The 24,463-nt window shown below is 35.9% G+C and overlaps 1 protein-coding gene across 6 annotated transcripts; it reads left to right on the forward strand.

Moving 5' to 3' along the window:
• The first annotated feature begins 102 nt into the window (after window positions 1-102).
• On the forward strand, window positions 103-22,417 carry LOC138714906 (gastrula zinc finger protein XlCGF57.1-like). Of its 6 annotated transcripts, XM_069847222.1 has the most exons (8): window positions 103-336; window positions 2,270-2,560; window positions 2,742-2,861; window positions 3,273-3,349; window positions 16,167-16,449; window positions 16,572-16,697; window positions 17,702-17,778; window positions 21,065-22,417. In XM_069847222.1, the coding sequence occupies exons 2-5, from the start codon at window positions 2,405-2,407 to the stop codon at window positions 16,177-16,179; spliced, it is 366 nt and encodes a 121-aa protein (XP_069703323.1). In that variant the 5' UTR covers window positions 103-336; window positions 2,270-2,404; the 3' UTR covers window positions 16,180-16,449; window positions 16,572-16,697; window positions 17,702-17,778; window positions 21,065-22,417. The 6 variants fall into 6 exon arrangements, with proteins under 6 accessions (XP_069703323.1, XP_069703309.1, XP_069703286.1 ...); XM_069847200.1 differs by lacking the exons at window positions 103-336; window positions 2,270-2,560; window positions 2,742-2,861; window positions 3,273-3,349 and adding exons at window positions 14,967-15,160; window positions 15,278-15,341; XM_069847208.1 differs by lacking the exons at window positions 16,167-16,449; window positions 16,572-16,697; window positions 17,702-17,778; window positions 21,065-22,417 and adding an exon at window positions 8,074-10,982.
• The last annotated feature ends 2,046 nt before the right edge of the window (window positions 22,418-24,463 follow it).

Below are 24,463 nucleotides of genomic sequence, written 5' to 3' on the forward strand. Positions count from 1 at the left end.
AAGTTTCACCATTTACCAAAAGGAAAGGATTAAGCGTCAAAATCACTATTTTGGTGACCAGTTGGCAATATTGTGGAACTCACTGCAAAAGGATCGTATTACATTCATTTCATCAAAATATGGACGGAAAAATTATCGTTAATTGTGAGTGAAATACGAGACGATCTGATAGTATATTAATAAAGTTTATTGAAGGAAGAGAGTTTTGTTTCTATTGAAGCTTTTCTGACATCCGTTTTTGATAACTGCCACATAATGATTTCGAATTTGGTTTTTATGATGTGTAAAGGCATATTTTAGGCCCTTTTGAATATGTGTAGGCCTAATACATAATAGGTATGTACAAATTCCGTACCATATTAAATCTTTATATCTGCTCTACATTAAATTAGTGCTAAATCGTTTGTATCAAATTCGATTCTTTTAAAGTACAGATTATGAAAAGTTCTGTTGAGACATATTGATTCGGTTGTTACAGAAAAGATGTAAGTCCACCAAAGCTGATTGTGAGAAAAATGAAAATGGGAAACTTTATGTTTTTCTTAAGATCATGCTAATATCATTTTTTGGTATTACTAGTTTATAAGCATTAATTAGGCCTATATGAATGCACACTGATAAAACTGAAGTTCGCTTGTATTTTGTGTTACAGTTTTTGTAGGCCTAAAAGTGCTGGGGTAGGTCATTTCTGCAGTAATATGATATGAACAGTTTTAAGTTACTTATTAGGCTTAATTATTAATTACGGTATGTAAGTAAGAATACTCAAATACCTATGTAAGAAAATGAATACAGGTATGCTATTCAACATCGATAGCCACTTTCATCGTATTTGCTTTAGACATTTTACGCAAAGGGAAAAAGTAGCTTTTGTAATAATCACGATAGGCTTAGATATATTACTGGCAGAGAACAATAGTTGGTCATTCCACTGTTGTTACTGAAGGATATTACGCAAAGAACTAAGACATTTCTTATTTTCTGGAGTATAGCGGGCTGACGTCCTAGTTTTAGTAACTTTCTTGATGTCAGTGGGTACAGTGTGGGACTGAGTTCACCGGCCCTGGCCGAAGGGGAACATCACAGCAGAAGTTGGGAGTGGGGATGTAGTGGAACTGATAGAGAGGTGTTGGCAGGCTAAAGGTCTGACCATTCAGCCTCCGGAGGAGTTAATACTGGTACCTATAGTGATTCGTTATTGTTTTCTATGAAGCTTGTACAGACCCAGAAACAAAATTTGGGCCACCCAAATTTTCCAAGATCAAGTTATAACATACTGCGCATGCTCAGTAAGCACTGGTCACGAGCAGTGACCCATTTTTGTTTCTGGGTCTGTACTATGGACGTTATCAGTTCGAAAGCTGGCGAATAGGTGCGTGGTTTAAAGTAGTTTTGGAATGAGTAACAGTTGATGCATTATTTTGCGTTCTTAACAGAGCCGGTGAGGTGAGTCCCATATAATACTTATTTGTTGTGATGAGTAAGCTGCTTAGATATGTAGTTTATGAGTTTTTCTAATAACTTTAGCAAGAATGTCTGAGAATCTGCTCTTTTGATATATTGAAATGCCACCATGATGCCATTGTAATCAGAACAAAACTCAAACTGGTGAAATTGAGATGTGGTGAAGGTTATAATTTTGTCCCTGGGTATGCCCCGTGTGAAATTTGTACCATTTCCTCTTGTAAAGTGATGTCCAGCAGGACTTGAAATCAGGATGTTTGTCTTCAATCAGTGTTACGACCAGAAATGTTTCTTTTACCACTGGCATAGATCGTAATTATTTCTTCTGATGTTTTACCAGTAACATTCATAACACTGTACCCACTAATCTTCTCTTATGTTCAAAAATCTGTTCAATCGGCAACTACAAGATGCAGCAACACTCTGAGCTGGCACTACATTCACAGTTTTTCATATTGTAGCTATTATAAAAGACGTGGCTATTTAATTCAGTTTTGCTTCTTATCCATTATTAATTAGTCTTGTTACATATATTGCTTGTAATGTGGGTAAGACTGCACGCATATAGGCTATATTAACAAATAAACTTCAGAACTGTTACTTTCTTTCATCTCGTCCCACAAAATTCCAACCTTCTGCACACAAAATAAATTGACACTGAAATGTATTTTCATAAGCATGATGATGCGCATTCGACAATCACACAGAAATCTGCTCTTTTTAATATTGTAAGAAAATTGTTGTCTGTGAGATAACCATATACTGAAGTTTTCCCAAATGAATTAATTTCACATTTCTTTTTTAGCTCTTGTGGTCATGATTAAAGCAGCCCAGAATACACTGTTTGGTGCAAAATTTTGAAATCTCATTTTTCGTTGATATGATTGAAACAGAAGCCATAATTTAGCCATTTTCTTCTACTTACGGAGTCATATTTATTATGAAAATGATTAAAACACACTCTACAGTTGATCCATTGGCTTGGAAGAATGGGGACACAGTTGTCATAGATAATATGAAGGCAGAACCTATTAGTGACCCATTGTCTATCAAGAATGAAAATACAAATGGAGAACATTGGAAACCATTGTCATCGGTAAGTGATTTTAGCTTAGAATGTGTGTTGCTTTTCTGTAATGACTTTTTCTTATTTTAATACTTAATACAATAAATTCTGTAGGGCAAATTAATATATCTATAATATTTTTTCTTATTTGCTCATCTAGAGGATAATCCTTGACAAAAATAAATTGTAATTATTATATTATTGCATACAGGGAATGAATTTCTTCGAAGTGAATATAAATGAAATCAAGACCGAACCTTCCTGCTTCGGCTATAATCTCACATCAGATATCAAACATGAAGAAAACGATATCGTTAAGATTAAAGCTGAGGTGAGTTGTGTTGTTCTTGCTATGGTTCTTGTAGTTGTCAGTTCTTACTATTGTACAACTGGAAATGAGAAGTTCTAACATACAGGAAGATTCAAGACTTCTGCAACAAGGTCTGGGAATCGATAGATCTCGCAATGAGGATCATTTTTCGTAAAACAACCCACGTTCTCTGATGCCTCGTTTAGGAGTTACGCGACATTGAAAGAAAGACAGGTTTTAGTGACATTTACAATTAATTATGAAATTAATTATTGATTTATTTCATCAAGTACCCTTGCGGATAAGTTGCAAGTGTTCTCTCATTTTCTTATCTTGAGTTCCTTTTCTTGTATTATAATATGTGAATTTTTTTTTCTCTACTCAATATGTCCTTTAAAATTACTTCACAAGAGCGAACATTTTCTTTCTCAGGAAGAATCGTGGAATGCAGATGATGTGAAACAGGAGATAAAGTCAGACGAGGCAGAGGATGATGACTCATCTGAGACGTGAGTATAATGATGTATAAACTTCCATCTATACCCATTGCTTCTCTTATTTTAAATATGTTGTAAAACATAATTGCAAAGAATGCCTAATTTCATTGGTTGAACAGTATTCAGAAAATGTTGAATTAATCCTTTCATTCACTGCATCCTCTACAGAGGAGTCAACACAGATGATTCACGACTAAAGAATATCTATCTATTTCTCTCGTACTGGCTGTTTCTAATAGTGTCGTGCATGACAGGCGCTATGTTCTGTTCAAGTTTGTCGAGTACGGTGAAGTTCGATATTTGCTGATGTTCGCTCTGCAGAAAGAGCAGAAAGAGGTCTGTCGTGTTTGTTCTACCTTGTTATAAAAATATTCGCTATTCTCCATTTCCAGCCCTTCATGTTTTAACTACACTAGTGTCCTAAAGTTAAGCATAATTCGTAAAACAGAGAAATGAAAGGGAAAATTGTTAGCATTCGCTATAAAACTTTATCCCAGTGTATACTGAAGAATAAAGAAGGCAAGATATGCCTTTGGGCTGCTAAAGCCTATATGGAAGAGTGCTGCCTATACAATAAATACTAAACTGAGAATTTTTAACACAAATGTAAAATCCGTGCTTTTATATGGCTGTGAAACCTGGAAAATAACTAAAACTATTATCAATCAACTACAAGTTTTTATTAATAGATGTTTGAGAAACATATTAAAAATATTCTGGCCGGTCCAGATATCCAACGAAAACCTATGGTTAAAAACTAAACAAAAACCAGTTGAACTTGAAATTCGGCATAGGAAGTGGGGATGGCTGGGACATACACTTCGCCGACCTCCAGGTGACCCCGCCAGGAAGGCATTGCATTGGAATCCGCAGGGCAGCAGAGGAATTGGCAGACCCAAGATAACATGGAAACGAACTGTTCTCACAGAAGCAAAAACGATGGGGAAGACATGGAGTGAGATTAAGGCATTGGCCAGGAATAGAGTCAGATGGAGAAGCTTTCTGAGAGCCCTATGTTCCACCTAGGAATGGTGGGAGTATTGATTGATTGATTGACAGTGTGTGCTGCGTCGTACTTGTGCATAGGGAGGGGGTACTCCAACCTCCACCTCTCCTCCGAATAAACACGTGTTTAGAAGGTAAGCAAACAGACCCAGTGCGACTCATTCATTCTTGTTCTCTCATTGTGAACAGAGGGTAGTTTCTTATCACAGTGTGTACAGGACAGCAGCAACATGCCACAGAGACGCCAACTGGACCCTGTTTTGAAGGGTAGAATAATCGGACGTCTGGAAGCAGGTCAGACACAGACCGAAGTCTCTCACATACAGATCTGCACATCTTCGCACCTGGTACTGTGAATGTCTACAGAGACGAGGTATTGGAACGACATGTGCGACTTTTCTGAGGTGCAGTTGGTCCACACTTCATCTTTATGGACGACAATGCACGTCCGCATAGAGCCAACCTGGTGGATGAGTATCTTGAGGGGGAAGATATCCAGCGCATGGACTGGCCAGCGATGTCCCCAGATCTGAACCCTATAGAGCATGCCTGGTATGCATTAGGAAGACGAGTTGCAACCCGCCAGCCTCCACCGAGGACACTTCCAGCTTTCCGTAATGCTCTTCGTCAGGAATGGGAACAGCTGCCTGCAGAGCTCTTGAACCACCTGATAGAGGGCATGCCACGATGCTGCGACACCTGTGTAGCCATGAGGGGTAACCACAACCCATATTAACCGCTCAGCACCATCATTATTGTGGAAGTGATAGTCAGATTTTGTACCGTAATTGTGTAAAATGTGTCCCTAGGCCACAATAAGACAAAATTTGCTGATATGTGTTACTCTGTTACATACCAGATCCTGTGTGAATCATTTGTACAAGTTTGGTGCCATTCTGATAGGTTGGGAACAAAATATTGAATTATGCTTAACTTTTGGACACTAGTGTACATAAGGATTTTAGCACAGATTTTGCGATTGGTTTTTCATATGAAATAAGACATATTTCGTAATGTGGTTGCCTCTCTCATGTTCGGACATTGCAGGACATTACTTTCTAATAGCTTGTTCAACTAAGGGTTACTACCTTTAATTTTGTTGTGATCGGCTCTGTTAGGTGGCAGTTGACTATTTTTTTTTTCTGCCTCTTTATCTGGTATCTCCTCATAGAAAGGCATTGTTAAATTGTAAAAATCAGTCTATCTAAAATTTCCGATTTCATTTTCCTACATTCTATTGCAGGCAGAACCTAAATATTCCCTTTCCCATGGGTGCTACTGTACCACGTAAAAAAATATTAAATTTAGAAAATAATGCAGAGGCACTACTTGTAAAATCCACTCCTAAATATGTTGTTGTTGTTTTCTAATGCCAGGCATTTGACAATAAAGTTATTTGACCTCTTGCACTCCAATATTTTTCAAAGATATTATCATGGTCAGCCACTGACGCACAGATTTTGAGGTGTTCCGAATCCATTTCTTGGTTTGAGTTGCACAATGGGCAGTTAGGGGACTGATATATTCCAACTCTATGCAGGTGTTTTGCGAAACAATCATGGCCTGTTGCTAATCTAAATGCAGCTACAGACGATTTTCGTGGTAAATCGGGAATCAACTGTGGATTATGATGCAGAGAGTTCCATTTTTTCCCTTGAGATTGTGTTATCAAATTTTGTTTGTTGAAGTCTAAGTATGTAGATTTAATCAGTCTTTTCACAGAGGAATACGTAGATTTAGTAACAGGTCTGTAAGTAGCAGTGCTGCCCTTCTTTGCTAAAGCATCTGCATTCTCGTTTCCCAGGATTCCGCAATGGGATGGTATCCATTGGAATATAATTCAGCACATTTTAGTCCATCCGTGCATGTCTTTTTACAGGTTTTGTAATATCTCAGACATACTGTTTCCAAATCTTTAAGCAGGTCATCGGTTATCAAGAAAGCAGGAAACTGTAACCTTGTTCATAACTTCAAAACGACCTTTATTTTGTCTTTTCCCGTCGAGGTATTCTCATACTGAACACATCATTTCACACTCTTGTCCACAAATCGGAGCATCCCTTCCCATATCTGTTATTTCAGTCTATTTTTCTTCGGTATTCACTCTGCTTCTCTGAGGATTTTATCCACATTGCGATATTGTTGTGGTAGGTATAAGTATGCCTACAAATTAAAACTAAATAGAATGAAACTAAACTTACACCAATTTATTAAAGTTAATCTAAAACTGAACTGGCACAATATAAAATTACCACAAATAATACACGACATCCCCACAATATAACGACAACTGAGGGGAGGATCCATGTGACAATGCTGTGTTCACTTCCTGTTTGGTGCCAGAAAGGCGAGTGACATATTTGCTGAGGGATCTCGGGTGCGGATGAGAGTACAAAAATAGAAGTTATGGTGCTGTCACAAGTTCCTTTTATGTCTAAAGGAGCAATATACAGCTTCTTTATTTTCAATATGTGATAAATATATTCTGGTTGCGGAGAGAGGAGACGGCCTCCAGATATAGAGAGTAGCTGCAAATATATTGAATAAGCAGTCGCAGACAGCTGATAAGGGGTGGTCCTCCAGCTTGGGGGTTAGACGAAGGGCTAACAACCCATCACCGTAAAAAATAGCTTCTAATGAAAACTCAAAATAAGCCAAGGAATGGGACTGAACAGAGGTTAATGGTGTTTGAGAATAAAGTGCTTAGGAAAATATTTGGGGCTAAGAGAAATGAAGTTGCAGGAGAATGGAGAAATGCAGAACTGCATGCGTTTTATTCTTCACCTGACATAATTAGGAACATTAAATCCAGACGTTTGAGATGGGCAGGGCATGTAACATGTATGGACGAATCCAGAAATGCGTATAGAGTGTTAGTTGGGTGACTAGAGGGAAAAAGACCTTTGGAGAGGCCGAGATTAGATGGGGGGATAATATAAAAATGGATTTCAGGGAGGTGTGGTATGATGGTGGAGACTGGATTAATCTTACTCAGGATAGGGAGCGATGGCAGGCTTATGTGAGGGCGGCAGTGAACCTCCGGGTTCTTTAAAAGCCATAAATAAGTATATAAAGATTTTTTATAATATGTGACGTAGTCAGTGTAATAATAGTAAACCCAGAAAATATTATTTTCGAATCATTCAAAGAACATCTTTTATTCGGAATATATAGGTAATTTACAAGAAGCTTAAATTAAGTTTGATTAGTGAAATTTGTTACTATTCAGCGATGTATACAGTGGAGGAGGAAAGGAATTGGCCATCCTACTTCATTATCTCCTGGCTTAGTTACTCATGAGTGATGCCTTAGTGCTGTCACTTACGAGTTTCCAACCAGTCTTGGGACAGGTGGATTTGCCATAGATAATGCAACACTACATCGATTCTTCACATTTCATTTTCTTCTTCCATTTATTGTCATAGCAACTGTAATAGTACATTTATTATTCCTACATCAAACGGGATCAAATAATCCTACAGGTTTAAATAGAAATATTGATAAAATTCCATTTCATCCTTACTTCACAATTAAAGACTAAACAATAAGAAGCCTCTCACTGCCTTCCAGTGTGATTTTATTTGAATGAAAGAGATTCGAACACATTTTGATCAGAATGTGACTGGAGTATGTGCTTTAATTGTAGTTAGAAGGAACAACATTGCTTATGCCTCATATCGAAATAGGATAGAATCTTTCTGTATTTTCACTTGAGATCCGTTGATTTCCAGATTCATGCAACTTCATTGCCATGATAACCAGACAGTCGAAAAAAGTGACAAGTTAAAGACGTCCGAAGATTTTTTAAATATTGCCCACTGTACTGAAGTTGATGATGGGGACACAGAGAAGGATTGTCGGACCCAAGATAATGCTTCAATCTCGCAGTCTTTCAAGTGTAATGGGTGTGGTGAGAGTTTTGGAGACTGGCACCATCTCCAGGATCACGTAATAACTCATACAAGTGAGAACCCTTTAAAATGCAACATATGTGATAAAAGTTTTCGACGTATGAGAACACTTCACGATCACATTTTATCTCACACAGATGATAAACCTTTTAAATGTAGTGATTGTGACAAGGGTTTTCGACGTCGACAAGATCTTCAAGACCACGTTTTCACTCACACAGGTGAAAAACCTTTTAAGTGCAACATGTGTACCAAGAGCTTTTTACGTCTACCTGCCCTTCAGGATCACGCGTTAACCCACACAGGCGAGAAACCGTTCAGATGTACTGTTTGTGATAAAAGTTTCCGCCGTCGACAATATCTTAATGCGCATTCTTTTACTCACAAGATCGATAAACCTTACAAGTGCAGCATTTGTGATAAAGGTTTCCAACGACGACAAGATCTTAAAGATCATTCTTTTACTCATACTGGCGAGAATCCTTACAAATGTACTATTTGTGATAAGAGTTTCGAACGTAGACAGTGTCTTAAAGTTCACATTGCTACTCACACAGGTGATAAACCTTTTAAATGTAGTTATTGTAATAAGAGTTTCCAAAGTCGACATAATCTTCAGCCTCACATTTATACTCATACAGGCGAAAAACCTTTCAAATGTAACTATTGTGATAAGAGTTTTCGGCGTCGACAGTATCTTGAGAATCATTTATTTAGTCACACGGGTGAAAAAACTGCTCAAATGTATATTTCGTTGTGAAAGTTTCAAACGTGAGTGAGAAATTTCTGTTGAATTTAGTATTCACAAAGACGGAGATCTCTTTTAAATATAATGATTTGTATAAGAATTTGGCTATCATGTAGTAACTTTTCAAGATGTGAGTGTAAAGTTAAGAGGGGTAAAGAGGTTCTGTCACACACTTGTACTAACACAGTTCTTGAAACGTAAAATTTGTGAGAATGATTTTACATGATATGTTGAAGCACATTTATTAGTAAAAATAATCCGTATGTTTCACTCTTGTAGTAATATTTTTGTACAAATTCCTATGGTATATGAATTCATAATTCACTCGAAATTACTTACAAGAGAACATCCTTTCAAACTGCACACAGTGTTATATTATCTCTATAGGAGATGGACAACATATAAAATTAACTGTGTATATTAAATGTAAGGTTGCAAATTAAAGCTTGAATTAGAAATGATCGAAAACTGATTTAATTCTCCTCCCTAGAGCAGATAGTGCTCACTAAACTTTAGAATCTATGTTCTAACCTCGCATGTCAGGTGATAGATTAGTGATTCACTGGTGTACAGTGGAACCAATTGCACGAAAACCTAATCTGTGACGCGGCAGCCCACGAAGGGACAAGGCCGATAGCTGGCCTTACATCCACATGCTTTAGTAAAGATGAACAATTATCCAACCAGAATGGAGATATGGTGTGGCCAGCGTGATGATCTCCTCAGCCTTTATAGCGGATTTTCCAAACTAGATTTTGCTATTTACTGTATGTCCCTAATTCATCATGATGCTGGATGGGCACTGGTCCCATACACTGCCGAAATTTCATGAGAAAATTGCTTCTCAGTCAGGACTCGAACCAGCGTGTATTTCAGAACAAGCTATGAAAGTGGGAAGTATGTAGTAAATATTCTGAAATTTTAATGAGTAGAATAATATAATAATGAAACGTAAAATGCAAATGCCTTCTTTTAAATTATAACACATAGCTGCCATGGTGGGCTAGTGGCTAGATCGCTGGACTTATAATCCTGTGGACCTGGGTTCCATCCCCGATTTATAACTTGTGCTGGGCAAGCCTGTTGTGCAGGTAACGCAGGGGTTTTCTCTGGGAGCTCTGGTTCCCCTGTGGCATCGCAACAAAGATCGCCACCATTATCTCATCTCATCGCCTTTGTAACACAGAGCAGCCTCCTATGGCGCACCTTGGGCAACGACTCTGTTGATAAATTGGTCTACAGAACTGACTTCATGTGAGTGAATGACTAAAGATCAAGTAGTGGGAACACTGCCGGCAATGGGTCATGCCAGAGCTACCTGTATAGAAAGCTGGAGCATTGGGTCGGCAACACTGTAATTAACTGTCAAGCGGAGACCTACGATACAAAAGCACGTGTCTGTTAATGTCAAATTTCAATGTAAATTAATGTCATAACAAGTGTGTGTCGATGAAATTATGTTTGCTGTCGAACCAAATGTTCATTATATATAATGTACCGAAGTACATATGATATTTCCATGCAGATATTCTGCGTCATCATACGATGAAAGAGTAATGGATCGGAGAAAAGTTCTCTCCGGCGCCGGGATTTGCACCCGGGTTTTTAGCTCTACGTGCTGACGCTTTATCCACTAAGCCACACCGGATTCCACCCCAGCATCGGAAGAATCGTATCAGTTTTAAGTTCCAACTCTTGGGTTCCCTCTAGTGGCCGCCCTCTGCACTACGTCATAGATATCTATGAACCTAGGATCGAAGTCCACACATGTGCTGAGGTGCACTTGTAACGAGTGACTGATTGGCCTGGTTCCGACGGAATAAGCGCCGTCTTGTGATTTACGCATATTATATATATTATATATAATGTACCGAAGTACATATGATATTTCCATGCAGATATTCTGCGTCATCCCGGCGCCGGAGAGAATTTTTCTCCGTTCCATTACTCTTTCATCGTAAAATGTTCATTGTTTGTGTATTATAAACTAAATGCATATTGGCGATAAAAGCAAGATAATAAAAAAAATAAAATGGTTGTAGTCTTTGGCAGTTCTTACGGTTAATGATGACATAGTCATTGACAATTCTTCTAGATATTAAATATTTTATAAACTACATTTTTATACAATGGTTGAGCTGTTTGGACTTTTTCCATTGCTAATTTTCAAAATTGTAGCACAGTGTTTCGAAGAGTGGCTCTCTCTTCGTTGTTAGGTGAAAACCTACTGTGGGGATCGTTACAAACCGCTAGCCTGTCTGACTGATCGACGACCGCCAGGTTGGTGTGAAATATAAAGATGGAACACACAATGTCATAAGCTGTTGTAACGTGAACTATATAGAATGAAAGGAAGAATTCCGTGATTGTAACTGAACTAGTTATATGGAACAATAACAGCAAGAAGGAATGATAGACACTAATAAATAATCAACAGTGGAAATAGTGAAATGATGAAAAAATAGGAAGAAATAAATGAGCGGGGAAACAATCAACTTACTATTGCCATCTAATGGTGGAAGAGAATAATAAATAAGTTTTTTTTTTCTTTTTTTATTAACAGGAACATGTATGGTGTACATATGTGTCAGCCTTAAAAGGCTTTACTTTAACAGAGATGGTTAACAACCAGGAACATTTATATTTTTAATTGAGGTGACCGATCTTGACGGTAGTTGTTATTTTATACTGTTGTTGCTAGGGCTCTTATCAGAGGATTGGGGTGGTACAGCAAGTCCTTATGAAAGTTTTCTGTATATTTCTGTATAGTGTCGTAGAATGATTCTATTTCAAGCATGCCTTGTAGTTGTTTATTGGTGGTTCTATAGTCTGCACCAGTGATAGTTAGGGATACTTTTCTCTGATAGCATGAAGACGTCTGATAATTTGGAATTTTGCACTGCTCCAGATTTCGCAGCCATAGGACATTTGAGATCTTATAACAGAAGTGTAAAGGATTTTTTTCAAGGGAAGTCTGACGTAAGGTGACTTCAACAATGGATATAGATGAATGAATCTGGCTAATGCTTTGTTACGAGCTGTGAGACCAATTAAACTGCTATTGCCATCTAGTGGTGCAGGGAAACAAATTACTACTGCTTTCTAGTTATGTTACTTCGTGCATTTTTCTTGAATTTTCTTTATATCCCATTCGACTATAGGTAGTGATATGTCTGGAAGAATGAGACTGAGTTTGCTAATAGCGTTACCCGAAAAACTCATGTGTGGCTTCCTTGTACTTCTTCTGAACCAGAGAATGCTCGGTTTGTAAGATGGAGATGTTTTCCCACTTTATTCTGTGACCAGATTCAAAGCTATGTTGGGCTATTCTGGATTTGTCTATGAAGCATTGTTTAAAGTTGTACGTATGGTCTTTGATTCTTGTGGATAGGGATCTGTTAGTCTCCCCTATGTACACACGACCGCATTCACAAGGAATGTTGTAAATGCAGTCTCTGGTGTCTGCGGAGTCTGACTTCGGTTTGTTGTTGGACAGGACTTGGCGGAGTGTATTATCTGATTTGACGACCGCAATCTTTCGTACCGATTGAAGAAGACATATCTATTTGTGTGTATACTGCAAACAAACTCTTCTATAGTGAAGAAAAAAAACTGTGAAAGTAAGAAATCCTATTGGTTACAGTGTGTTTCACGGAGAAATATTCTTTCTTCTGTTGACTAGCTTCGTGTGGTTTACAAATTTGAAAAGTGTTTTGAGGAGTAGCATGGGACTACATTAAACAAGTTCAAAAACGTAGCACAAACATTTGTTAATATATTGAACGAAAAGATCTCTAGTAGTCCAAAGATCCATTCTTTATTGAATGATACTTCACAACTCAATCATCATGAAAGCTCTCAACAAATGCCGACAAGTGCAGAAAAGTAAGTCGTCTACAATTAGCTGTAAAACAGCGAAGAAAACTAAGAAAATCGTCAACTATATAATGTGAGCACACTAACATAATATTCTTCTTAGAGAGTCATTTTGTACTGGAAATGCTTGGCGTATTGATATTATAACATTTAAACCTGGAGAGACAAAAGGTTATATTCTACAGGGACATTATTTTATTTTTACTAACATTTTTAATATTAATCTGGCTATACCTTTGGATTAACGTTTGAGAACCGGAAATAAAGTTTGATACCCCCTTCCACAACTGGAGCTCAATGATACTGGCGTAAAATACAAATAAATCACTTTACTAGGTATAGGGTGTAAGAAAAGTAGTTCACCCATTTAGGTAAACTGGGAAATATCGCAATTTTGAGTTTGATCATTTTCATTAGGTTTTTCTTTAATCAAAATACAGTACAGTATTAACAATAAGTGTTTTTACTCACGAACTGAGTTATCCATGCGAACGTTTCATTATGCACTGTATATTATTGTCTACAGCGTATTGGCGTACAATATAGAGAATGAAGTTAAATTGAGAAATAATCATAATATGGATATTTAAACAAATTTTTTAAAATGGTGACCGTTCATTTCGATACAGGCTTCAGTTCTTTTGTCCATATTATCGCACTATAGAATACTGCATCTAATTCCAATTACCAATTTCGTCCTTCGTACTAGTAACTCATGTTGAAATAATTCTGTACCTACTCTATAAAAGAGTATCTTACGTACTGTAAATTCAATCTTCATTTCTGCCCAACCAGCACAGATAAAATTGCTCAAACATGCTATCTACTGTCCGTCCAAGTTGTTATGTCGCAGGATCGTAGAAAGGGAGGAAATCACATGACAATTACTTAACGAGGCCCTTTTATGTAAGTTATTTTAAATGTATAATATTATGTACGTAATAGTTGTATAATATTACTAGTCTTTACAGAGGGGCGAGCAGAAGTAGGTGGGGGAAATCGGGATACAACGTAGGCAAACGGACGACAGTACCTGTGCGAAAATATGATTCAATATTGAAGGCTCTTTCGTCACTGGAAAACGCGGACATTTTTCTGGAACCTACTATACTCACTAACTTAGTACTGCTCACTATATGCGGCCTTGGAGGACAGTTGGAACTTCATTGGTAGAAGGGGTGGGAGTGAGGTACATTAAAAAACTCAGGTACAATAAAAATTGAAGTAAAAATAAAATGATGTCCCTGTAGATCCGACCATCAGATTCGAGACGCATCAGAATCAACCTGAAGAGGTCAATGTAGAGAAAAGGGCAATTTATGAACCAACTATCCCTTATTACAAAACATCATATAAACTCAGGGATATAGAAGTCATTGGATTAATGGTGGGCGCTAGAGGGACCATAACAAAACGATTCGTCTCGTTCTGACATAAATTTGGAGTCCCAACAACAATTGAGGAAAGTCGTTGTTGCATTACTAACAATTTTAATTATTTCACCCTTAAAACCATTGATTACTAAGTATGTATAATATAGGTTTTTGTCTAATGACTAAGTGCACGATTTATAATATAGAATTTAATTTATTTCGTCTCACAAGAAGAAAACCACCAGCATAGCTCGGCAGTAATGGGATTGTTTTATGTTCCGGAGTTGTGCTCGGGTGCGGGTTCGATTTCTGAGGGCTGATTACTTGGTTGGATTTTTTCCTAGCTTTTCCAAACTGTAAGGCGAATGCCAGGTGATTAATAGCAAATCCTTGGCCTCATCTCCCCAAATACTATCTAACTGGTGTATCAGCAATTTCATAGATGGGAGATAACCTAGTAGTTGATACACTATCGTTAAATAAAGTAAAAAAGAAACAGGCTACAAATCTCGCCCTATATTATTCTACCCACGTTCCCACCAAACTTGATTTCCCCACTAGACAGTAACCAAGAGGAAAGGATTAAGTGCGAAATATCAACTTGCATATGATCAGTTGACGATTATGCGTGACTCACTGCAAAATGATCGTACTAGTTACTACATACAATTAAAAAGTTGATTGTAAGTCGTATATAGTTAATTATGCGTGAAATACGAGACCACTGGTAGTATATTAATTATAGTAACAAGTGCAGTAAAGGAAGACACTTCTGATTTCAATTCTCTTACTTTACTAATATATCAAAAAATTCTAAAACGTATTTCTGGATCTTCCGAGTGTCACTGTCACAGTATATTTTCGGATTCGTGCTTTGAGGTGTATAAAAGGGTATTTTAGGCATTTTTGAGTATGTGTCTGGTGACAGTAATGCACAATCTTACGTAATTTCGCACAGGGGGTTTTCTATAGCACGCGACACAAAGTTTTTTTTTTTTGTCAGAAAAAAAATTGGTCTCATTTTCAGAGGGAAGTTAGTTTTGGAGTGAAGAATTCATATAGGACGTCAATGACTTCAAAACATGGGCAAGGTAATACAGGGAGATTATTGTACTGCGGCACTCCACTCCCCGGCTCGTGCGGCATTCGCCGGTAGCTTATCAGCGTCGGCCTTGCATTTCATATGTGCTCCGTTCCACAGCATAATAATCTCCCGTTATAAGAAAAAAGTTGAAAATTGGAACTAATTGATGGGTTAAGTAACCTAAAAGTGTTTATTTAACATGTGAAAGAAAGAGGTAGAAGACTACAAAATGTGCATTTCACTTCACTTAGTATATGCAAGGTATACCAAAAGCCTAAACTAACCTAACCTGTCACAGATTCGTATATGCTAGTCATACTTTAAGCCTAAACTAATCTAACCTGTTACAGATACGTATATGCAAGGCATTTGGAAAGCCTAACCTAACCTTTTTCTTCAGATGGAAAGCACTGTCTGTAATTAAAAAATGTTCCATTATTGCGTTCTTGAATATTTTCTTTTATGGTGATTGAATTAGTTGAACGAAATGACTTGGGAAAATCTTGAAAGTTGTAAGCTATCAAATTAGTGACTTTGCATTTTATTTAACGTTTTGCTACGTAGAATTTCTCGTATGGTATTGAAAGAATAATGATGTTGTTCATTCTGATGTTCCAAATTGGCGTAAAAATTGTATCAAAACAACTTCGCATTTCGAAATTTCAGATTTTTGTGTTTTAAATTGTAACTATTATAAAAGACATGAAAACTTAGACTGTATTTCTTGTATAGTGATTATCAATTTAACCCTCTTTATTTAGTTGCATTGTTTGTAATGTGAGTAGCATGTTGGCTCCACATAAATTAACTAATTTAATTTCTTGTTTTTTAGTTCCAGGTCGTGAATAAGCCAGCCCAATATAAACCGTTTGGTCTTAGAGAATGAAATCTCACTTCTCATGGATATAATGAAAACAGAAGTCAAAGCTGAATCAATTTCTTCTACTCACGAAGACTTAGTTATGAATATGATTAAAACACACTATGCAATAGATCCATTGACCCCGAACAATGGGAACACATTTCTCATGGATAATATTAAAAGAGAACCCAATATTGACCCGTTGTTAATAAAAAATGGAAACACAGATGAAGACAGCAAATTGCTGTCATCGGTAAGTGGTAGTGTGTTACATTTCTGTGATCCCTAGATGGGGATGTTTTCTTATTTGTTTATTGGAAGAATAATGGACATAAATAAATTATAATAAAATTATCTATCATATTTTATATATAGGAAAGGAATTTTTTGGAAATGAATACGAATGATATCAAGACTGAACCTCCTGATATGGGCTATGATGTTGCTTCAGACTTCACAAGTGATCCCGATTTACATCCTCTACTAAAGTGTGAAGTTAAGGTGAGTATTGTTGATATGATTTGTAAGACTACAACCTTCAGTATCATAATCAAGATGCCGAAATCACAAGAAAGAACATATTATATCCTCCTGATCATTTTATAGAATCATAAAGTTACGTTACTTTTTTAATTAAATGGACAAAATATATTTCCGATACTTATACCAAATGTACAAAAATCTAATGATAAAAATGAAATTACAGAGTAGTTTTAGGCAAACTTTTACCAGCATAAGTTGAAGACTACTAGCCTACATAATGTTTCATCTTACAGAACTTTGAAATACCTATGTAAGTGATTTTTATGATGATGAACCGTAAGTAATGTCATTAATTTCAAGGGGTAATTCTTTGAGATATTTCAAACAAAAGTTTAATACAATTTTGCTTGTTTTTGCTTCCTTTTCTAGATAAAATTGCTTTATATGAAATATTTCATAGCATGTTTCGGGAAAGCCATTGATTTAATTTCCAATATGGTCAGTCAATTTAAGAGAACATTTTACATTTCGTTTAAATTATTCTTAATATGGCAGTACGAGTAATATACACATTTGATTAACAGTATTCATGTACATTTATTTTAGCGTAATATGATATGGTTACTTAACTTAATTTCGATTAAATATGCATATTGGAAATTTTGATTGTAATTGGTACACTTAAGTGTTTCACCTTTTTTTAATGTTTTTTTTTAATATTGACATAACCAATCTATACTTTGATACCATGTAAAAATCTTCAGTACAATTTTAATGCAATATGTTTTTGCACAAGATATCTCTAATTATCAATGTCTGAAGATGCCATACTGAATGGCGAAAACCTTAACAATTAAAAAATATAGTGTACATTTATAATGGCATAATTTACATTAAAATAAGTCATATGATTGAATACCATTCTTTTTGAATTTGTACTCGACTTACTGGAATTTAAAAAAAATGAACTCAAAATTCTCGTCTAAAATTACATCACAGCAATGAAAATTTTATTTGTTTAGGGAGAACCCTGGAATACAGACGATGTGAAGCAGGAATTAATGTCAGACGTGGAGGAGAATGACAACTCATCTGAGTCGTAAGTGTAATGACATAAAAGCATAAGCATTCATTTGCATCTATTGATTTTCTTCCTTCAAGTGTGTTGTAAAACAAAAATTCATGTTCAGTTTCGTTGGATTACCAGTCTCAGAGAAGTGTTAAATTAAACATTGCCTAACAGTTAAAATAGGTAGGCCTATATAGATGGGAGAAAAAATTTTTTTTAGCATAGTCAAATGATCTTAGTAATATTTCTAACATGATCAATGAAACGATGGGATAACAGATTTCCAAACGTATGTATAATAATCGGTGATAGATTTCTTGTTCTCTGGAGAGCTCATCATATCGTTACTGCAGACAACTCCACTGACCATATCCATTCTTCACCACTTACGGGACGCTTATTCATGCTGTGGCAGGTCAGCATGCTGAAATCGCATTTCATCCATTTTTAAGGGAACAGTTATACTTCTGTGATTCAGTCCCCATAGCTTCATTTGTTAAAAACAGGTTTCACCACGGGAAGGTGAGAATGGGATTTAAGTAGCAGAGGTTACTGAATACACTTCACTACTCCTTACAACTCATTTTTAATATATACTATATTTACAATAAGCCGCAAATTGTTTTCCACAGTGATATTGTTGAAACGAAAGTGATGCAAAAGAAGAGATTCTGTTCACACTGTCACTGAATTATGTGTCTTAATTCAAGTTACAAAACATGATATTAGAGTTTCGGTGTTATAGAATACTGGTGCTCTAGTTTTGGTAAAATAAGAAAATTTGGTATGGTGCTGTAGAAATGGTCGTAGAATTGGTAGGAGCAGTCTTTGCTATTATAGCAGGATTTATTCAATGATATTTACAGGTCTGTTGATTATTTTCAATCGTATGTTATATTACAATGTTAAAATTTTTAATATATATTTTTTTTAATCCCTTTATGTTTATTAAGTAATTCTTGATGAATAATTCAGTCATTAATATTTCTTTTATGTTTTTTATTTATGTTTTCTGTATCTGGTTTATTTTATTGAGGAATTTTACTGTAGATATTTCATTTCCTGTCAAAAATGTTTGATTGATAAATGAAATTTGATGTGATCTAACAATTGTAATGATTGTTAAAGTTAATATTGAATAGGTTACTGCAGGGGTTTTTTTATTAATTCGTTTTAGAGTTGTTTTTAGTGATTGGCTGAATATTTTTATTTTAGTATTGGTCATGAAAGAAACTTGAATGCATGTGCAGGGATCGAAGTATTGTTCTTTCAGTAAGGGTTACAGAATCATATAACAACCAACGAAATGGCTTTGTGTGATACACAAATAGGGCTGTAAGCTGGTTATGAATGTTATAATTGGTGTGAATGATAATTTGGGCGTATGTGTAACGTATCAGATAGGTACCTATATAGTTAGAATTTGTGTTACTTCTCTTAAACAGTCACTGACATTTTGCTATCAATAATTACTATTCCCTTATTATTAGAAATAGATTTTTATGGAATACGATGCTTCTGAAATTCTTATAGTTCCAGAAGTTACCTGAGTAATCATGTATTAAGACTCTCTAAAGAAAAAACATACTATAGTTTAAATTATATGAATTAATTTTTAATTTAATATAATTAGAAACGAAATATCAACGTTGAAGATTTCAATTATTAGAAATTATACTTTGAGTACTCACAAAATTGTTCAGTTATACAATTTCTATTGTTAGAGTGGGTTTTAATTTACTTTCATTCACAGCTATATAATTCGATTTAACGTTTGTATTAACTTCATTATAATTTTGACTTTATAGTCCAGTTGATTTACTTACATTTTTGAAGTAATAACGTAAGTGTTCAGTTGCCACTGCATTTTGGCAATCGATACGAAATATTTGCAATTGGCTTAATTTTTGTTGATAGTCTTTTTTTTTTTTTTTTTTTTTTGTACCATACAGTTTGAACATTTCATAACTAGGATGCATTCTGAGAACTTTCACTTGAACAGTGAGATGCTTCTGCCTCCAGAAATCCTTTATATGTTTACATTCACTTAGTGTCTAGATTTTTAGGAGTGAATATATTAAATACTCTCGTTAAGGACAAATTTCCATGCTCAGGACGAGAATCGCACTCGGAATCTCGTGATTCGTAGTCACAAAAGCTGACTGCTAGACTATGAAGCTCTATGTTACAGAATTGATTATATTACATCGTTATTTTTAATGGCATTGATAGATAACATAGACTGTTATTTATGCCACTAGCAGGGCCTTGGTGTTTCTAAAGGTACGGTCACACATCGCTACTTTTGCAGCGCAACTTTTGTACTGCAGCTGCAAAAGTTGCGTGTCGTGTTCACACGTAAGCCAAAAGTAGCACGCTGCACGCTACTTTTCGTGCTGCGCAACCCGAGTGCTGCAAAAGTTGCAACTGGAGGTTGTGAGTCTGTTCACACACAAGGCGCTACTTTTGCAGCCGCAGTCATGCTGCAGGTTTTCATCTCCGTGTTGACTTCTCAATATACATTTTGTGGTTATGTTCGCATTATTAAGAAACTCGTGCGAAAGCTTCCTTATCTATTATTTGCTTTTCTGTCGTAGCTAGTATTCAGAAATTGACATTATTTTTACTATAAAGCTTTAAAAACGCCTATATACTTAAATGATAACCAACAATATATTCACGTAATCAATGTTGGCAACTCTTCTGTTTGGAACTACGCTACGGAAAATTTAAAAAATGAATTATATCGTCAGCAATTATGCTCAGACTGTGTTGTGTATTTCATAACTGTTACAAATAATTTATTTTCATCACATTTAACATTAAAATATATCCAAACAATAAAAGTATCATTGACACATTTGGGTGGCAACACTGGTTGCAACCGCAGCAAAAGTTTCAACAAAACCGATATAAAAAATGCTGTGGCTGCAACCCTGAGAACCCTGTTCACACGTCGCTACTTTTAAGCTGCGCGCAGCATGGAAAAGTAGCGGGCAGCAGGTTCGGCAGCCGCTACTTTTCGGGTTGCATCGTTGTTCACACGTCGCAGTACAAGAGTTGCGCAGTTTTTTGTGCTGCATCGCTGCAAAAGTAGCGACGTGTGACCGTACCTTAAGGTTGCATTGTGTTCTACGAATCCTACTAGGAAAACTACCGTATTTTATACTGCCATTTTGTATTCTATGGTAGTCTACTGCAGTGTTACAACTTTAGGTAATATCTTTAAGCATAATTTCGAATGTAATTGTTGATTATTCTTCTAAGTGGGAAGCAAATATTCCGTTTTTTGACCAAAGATATGACAATTTTTCAGATTCACTCAATTTCATTGCCACAACGACCAGACAATCGAAAAAAGTGACTGCTGCAAGACAGCCAAAGATTCCTCAAGTATTGTCTACCATGCTGAAGTGGATTACAGGAACACATATAAACATTGTCGGGCCAGAGATAACAGTTTGGTCCAAAACTCTTTAAAGTGTAATGGGTGTGAGAAGATGTTTGGAGATTGGCGTCAACTCGAGTATCACGCAGTAATTCATATGGGTGAGGATGCTTTAAAATGCGACATGTGTGATAAGAGTTTTCTACATATTAGAACACTTCAAGATCACGTATTACGTCATACAGATGACAAACCTTTGAAATGTAATGATTGTGATAAGGGTTTTCAACGAAGACATGATCTTCGAATGCATGTTTTTACACACATAGATGAAAAACCGTTCAAGTGCAACCTGTGTACGAAGAGTTTTACACGTGTACTGTCTCTTAAGACTCACGCTTTAACTCACACAGGCGAAAAACCTTTTAGATGTAGCGTGTGTGGTAATAGTTACCGACGTCGAGATCACTTGAAATATCACATGTCTACTCACACGGGCGGAAAAACTTTCAAATGTACAATTTGTGATAAAAGTTTCCAACGTCGAGATACTCTCAATGTCCACGTTTCTACTCACACTGGCCAGAAACCTTTCAAATGTATCATTTGTGATAAAAGTTTCCAACGTCGAGATAGTCTGAAAGTTCACATTTCTACTCATGCTGACCAAAAACCTTTCAAATGTAGCATTTGTGATAAGGGTTTTCAACTTCGAAAATATCTTCAAACTCATACTTCTACTCACAGCGGCGTGAAACCTTTCAAATGTAACCATTGTGGTAAGAGTTTTCGAAGTAGACAATATCTTGATCGTCATGTAGCTGCTCACGAGGGTGCAAGTGAACATTTTGTTACGAAAGTTTAAAATGTCTATATTAAATGTCTGTTCAGTTTAGTGTTTATAGAGCTGAATCTGTTTTAAGAATACAATGATTTGTGTAAGTATAGTGTGTTTGATTACTTCCTCCACAGTAAGTAGAACACTGAGCAATCTGCTAAGTAGGAAAAGTGGATGGGTAGCACTGGCAATTGGCACCTATCTAGGCACTCACAGTCTGAGGTCAACTGACCTTCATTGAGGCTTAGGCTAAGGCCGAATGACCTTCATTGAGGGTTACCAACATTCCAGACACCAGTGATAAACAACATTGTTTTGTACACTGCAGAGGGAGTTTTCTAACACACTGTATTTCATTATAGGTAGTAATTTTTTAAGTTATGAATCAAAGATTAAAAGTGATGTAGTGGTTGTCACAAATTTGCAATAAATCTGTACTGGTATCTGTTGCGTGTTATAAGAATTTATAATAGTCTTACAATAGTTATTTATGATATGAGTATCGTAAAGTTTGATATTACAATACAAGTTTGATAACCAGTCGAGTATTGTAATATGAAGTTACGATAAGTATATCAGGGAACGTTTTATCCACTTTGATAAAAAATTAATTTTTCATAAAAATAATTGTATTATTTTTATTAATTTGAACATGTTTTTTGTGGAGGGGCGATTATATTACTATTACTTTCTTCCTGCAAAGAAAAATGCTGCAAATTCTGCAATTGAATATTTAGTACAGGAATGGGCGCAATGTGCCCGCTTACACTGTAAGCAGTGTGCGAGCACATTATGCCTGTCCCTCGTTTTGTACCATCGAAATACAGCATAAGATATGAAGTGGAATATAAAAAATTTGAAGATTAGAGTTCGAAAGAAAAAATGTGAAAAGTGTGAAACTTACAGTTGTTAATGTTTATAATAAATAAAATCAATTTCATTTTATTTTGTTTAATGTGGTTCACATTACACAATCAATTAGGTAATAGCAATATCTTTACCTAACTATGTAGTTGCGTAATAGAAGTATAATTATCTAATTAGTTGCGTAATTAATGTGTTTGCAACATTTTTATGAGTGATGTAAAGTCCACATTACATACCGGTAATTAAAGTGGATATAGTACATTATGCAACGAGGCTATAATGAAGGTAATTAAGAAGTGAATACGGATATTTATGAAACGAGCACAAGCGAGTTTCATAATTTTCATACCAGCTTCTTAATTACTATTATAGGCGAGTTTCATACGACTTTTTATGCTCGACCATATTTCTAACTTGATATTATTAATTTTATTGTATCTGACCTGGAGCAATATTCCGTATGTTGTGAGATGTGCGCAGACGCGAAAGTATAGATTTTTTCCGAGGAACAGATGTCCACATTGACCTTGCTAGGCCATAAGAACCTACAGAGATAACATTGAAATAAAATTAGACATTGAAAAACGAGATGACAAATTGAATTTATTTGAATATTATTTACAATTAACGCTAATTATTATAGTAACAGAATATAACCTTCTGCGACAGTATTGGATTTCCAGCCTCCGTGACTTTTCGCTAATTCTCTTTCGATTGCATATCCGAGAATAATCGATAATTGCGGTTTTATAACGGTAGAAAGCTGACCTGTCATTGGCTGAAAGACCTGACCTTTAATGAGTAGGTGTACTTTAATGACATGCATTAAAGGTCTGCTACCAGGTGTATAATTACTACATTTCGGCATGGTCGAGCATAAAATATGTTAATAGTGCGTTATTATCTTTTTATATCCGTATCATCTTTGATGGTACACTGTAATTAATTCTAGGCAGAATTCATAAAATATAAGGTTTGTGAGAAAGATTTTGTATTAAATTATGCTGAAAAATACTTATTGGAGGACACAGGAGAAATAACTTATATTTCACTCTTGTAGTGATATCTTTGCCAAAATTCTTAATATTGTGGTACTGGTATATGAATTCATCAGTTACTCAATTTACATGAGAATCTTCATTCATTGTTATGGCTTCACAGCAGATCGATAACGTAAGAAAGTATGATGTTTGCTAAATTAAAGCTTAAATTAGAAGCCAATATCTGTGGAGTAACGGTTAGCGTGTCTAGCCACGAATCCAGGTGGCCCGGGTTCGATTCCCGGTCGGGGCAAGTTACCTGGTTGAGTTTTTTCCTAGGTTTTTCCTAAACCCAATATGAGCAAATGCTGGGTAACTTTCGGTGTTGGATCCTGGACTCATTTCACTGGCATTATTCCCTTGATCTCATTCAGATGCTAAATAATCTAAGATGTTGATAAAGCATCATAAAATAACCTACTAAAATAAAAAAAAAATTGAATTATAAATTATCAAAAGCTTATGTATTCCTCCACCTTGTATAGACAGTTCTCATTCAACTGCTGCAATGCTTATAAATCGATGTGCTTATCTCACAACTCTCTGAGGATAGGAATTCAACTACTCTTTCCACATACGTAC

This window comes from Periplaneta americana, chromosome 2 (genome assembly GCF_040183065.1).
Source record: "Periplaneta americana isolate PAMFEO1 chromosome 2, P.americana_PAMFEO1_priV1, whole genome shotgun sequence".
NCBI classification, from domain to species: Eukaryota; Metazoa; Arthropoda; class Insecta; order Blattodea; family Blattidae; genus Periplaneta; species Periplaneta americana.

What these genes read in the sequence shown, in the direction of transcription:
- LOC138714906 (XM_069847185.1), top strand. Translation starts at nt 16,234, where the DNA reads ATGGATATAATGAAAACAGAAGTCAAAGCTGAATCAATTTCTTCTACT. An exon ending in TACTAAAGTGTGAAGTTAAG is followed by an intron (nt 16,698 to 17,701) that starts GTGAGTATTGTT and finishes TTATTTGTTTAG; the next exon opens with GGAGAACCCTGGAATACAGA. An exon ending in AATGACAACTCATCTGAGTC is followed by an intron (nt 17,779 to 21,064) that starts GTAAGTGTAATG and finishes ACAATTTTTCAG; the next exon opens with ATTCACTCAATTTCATTGCC.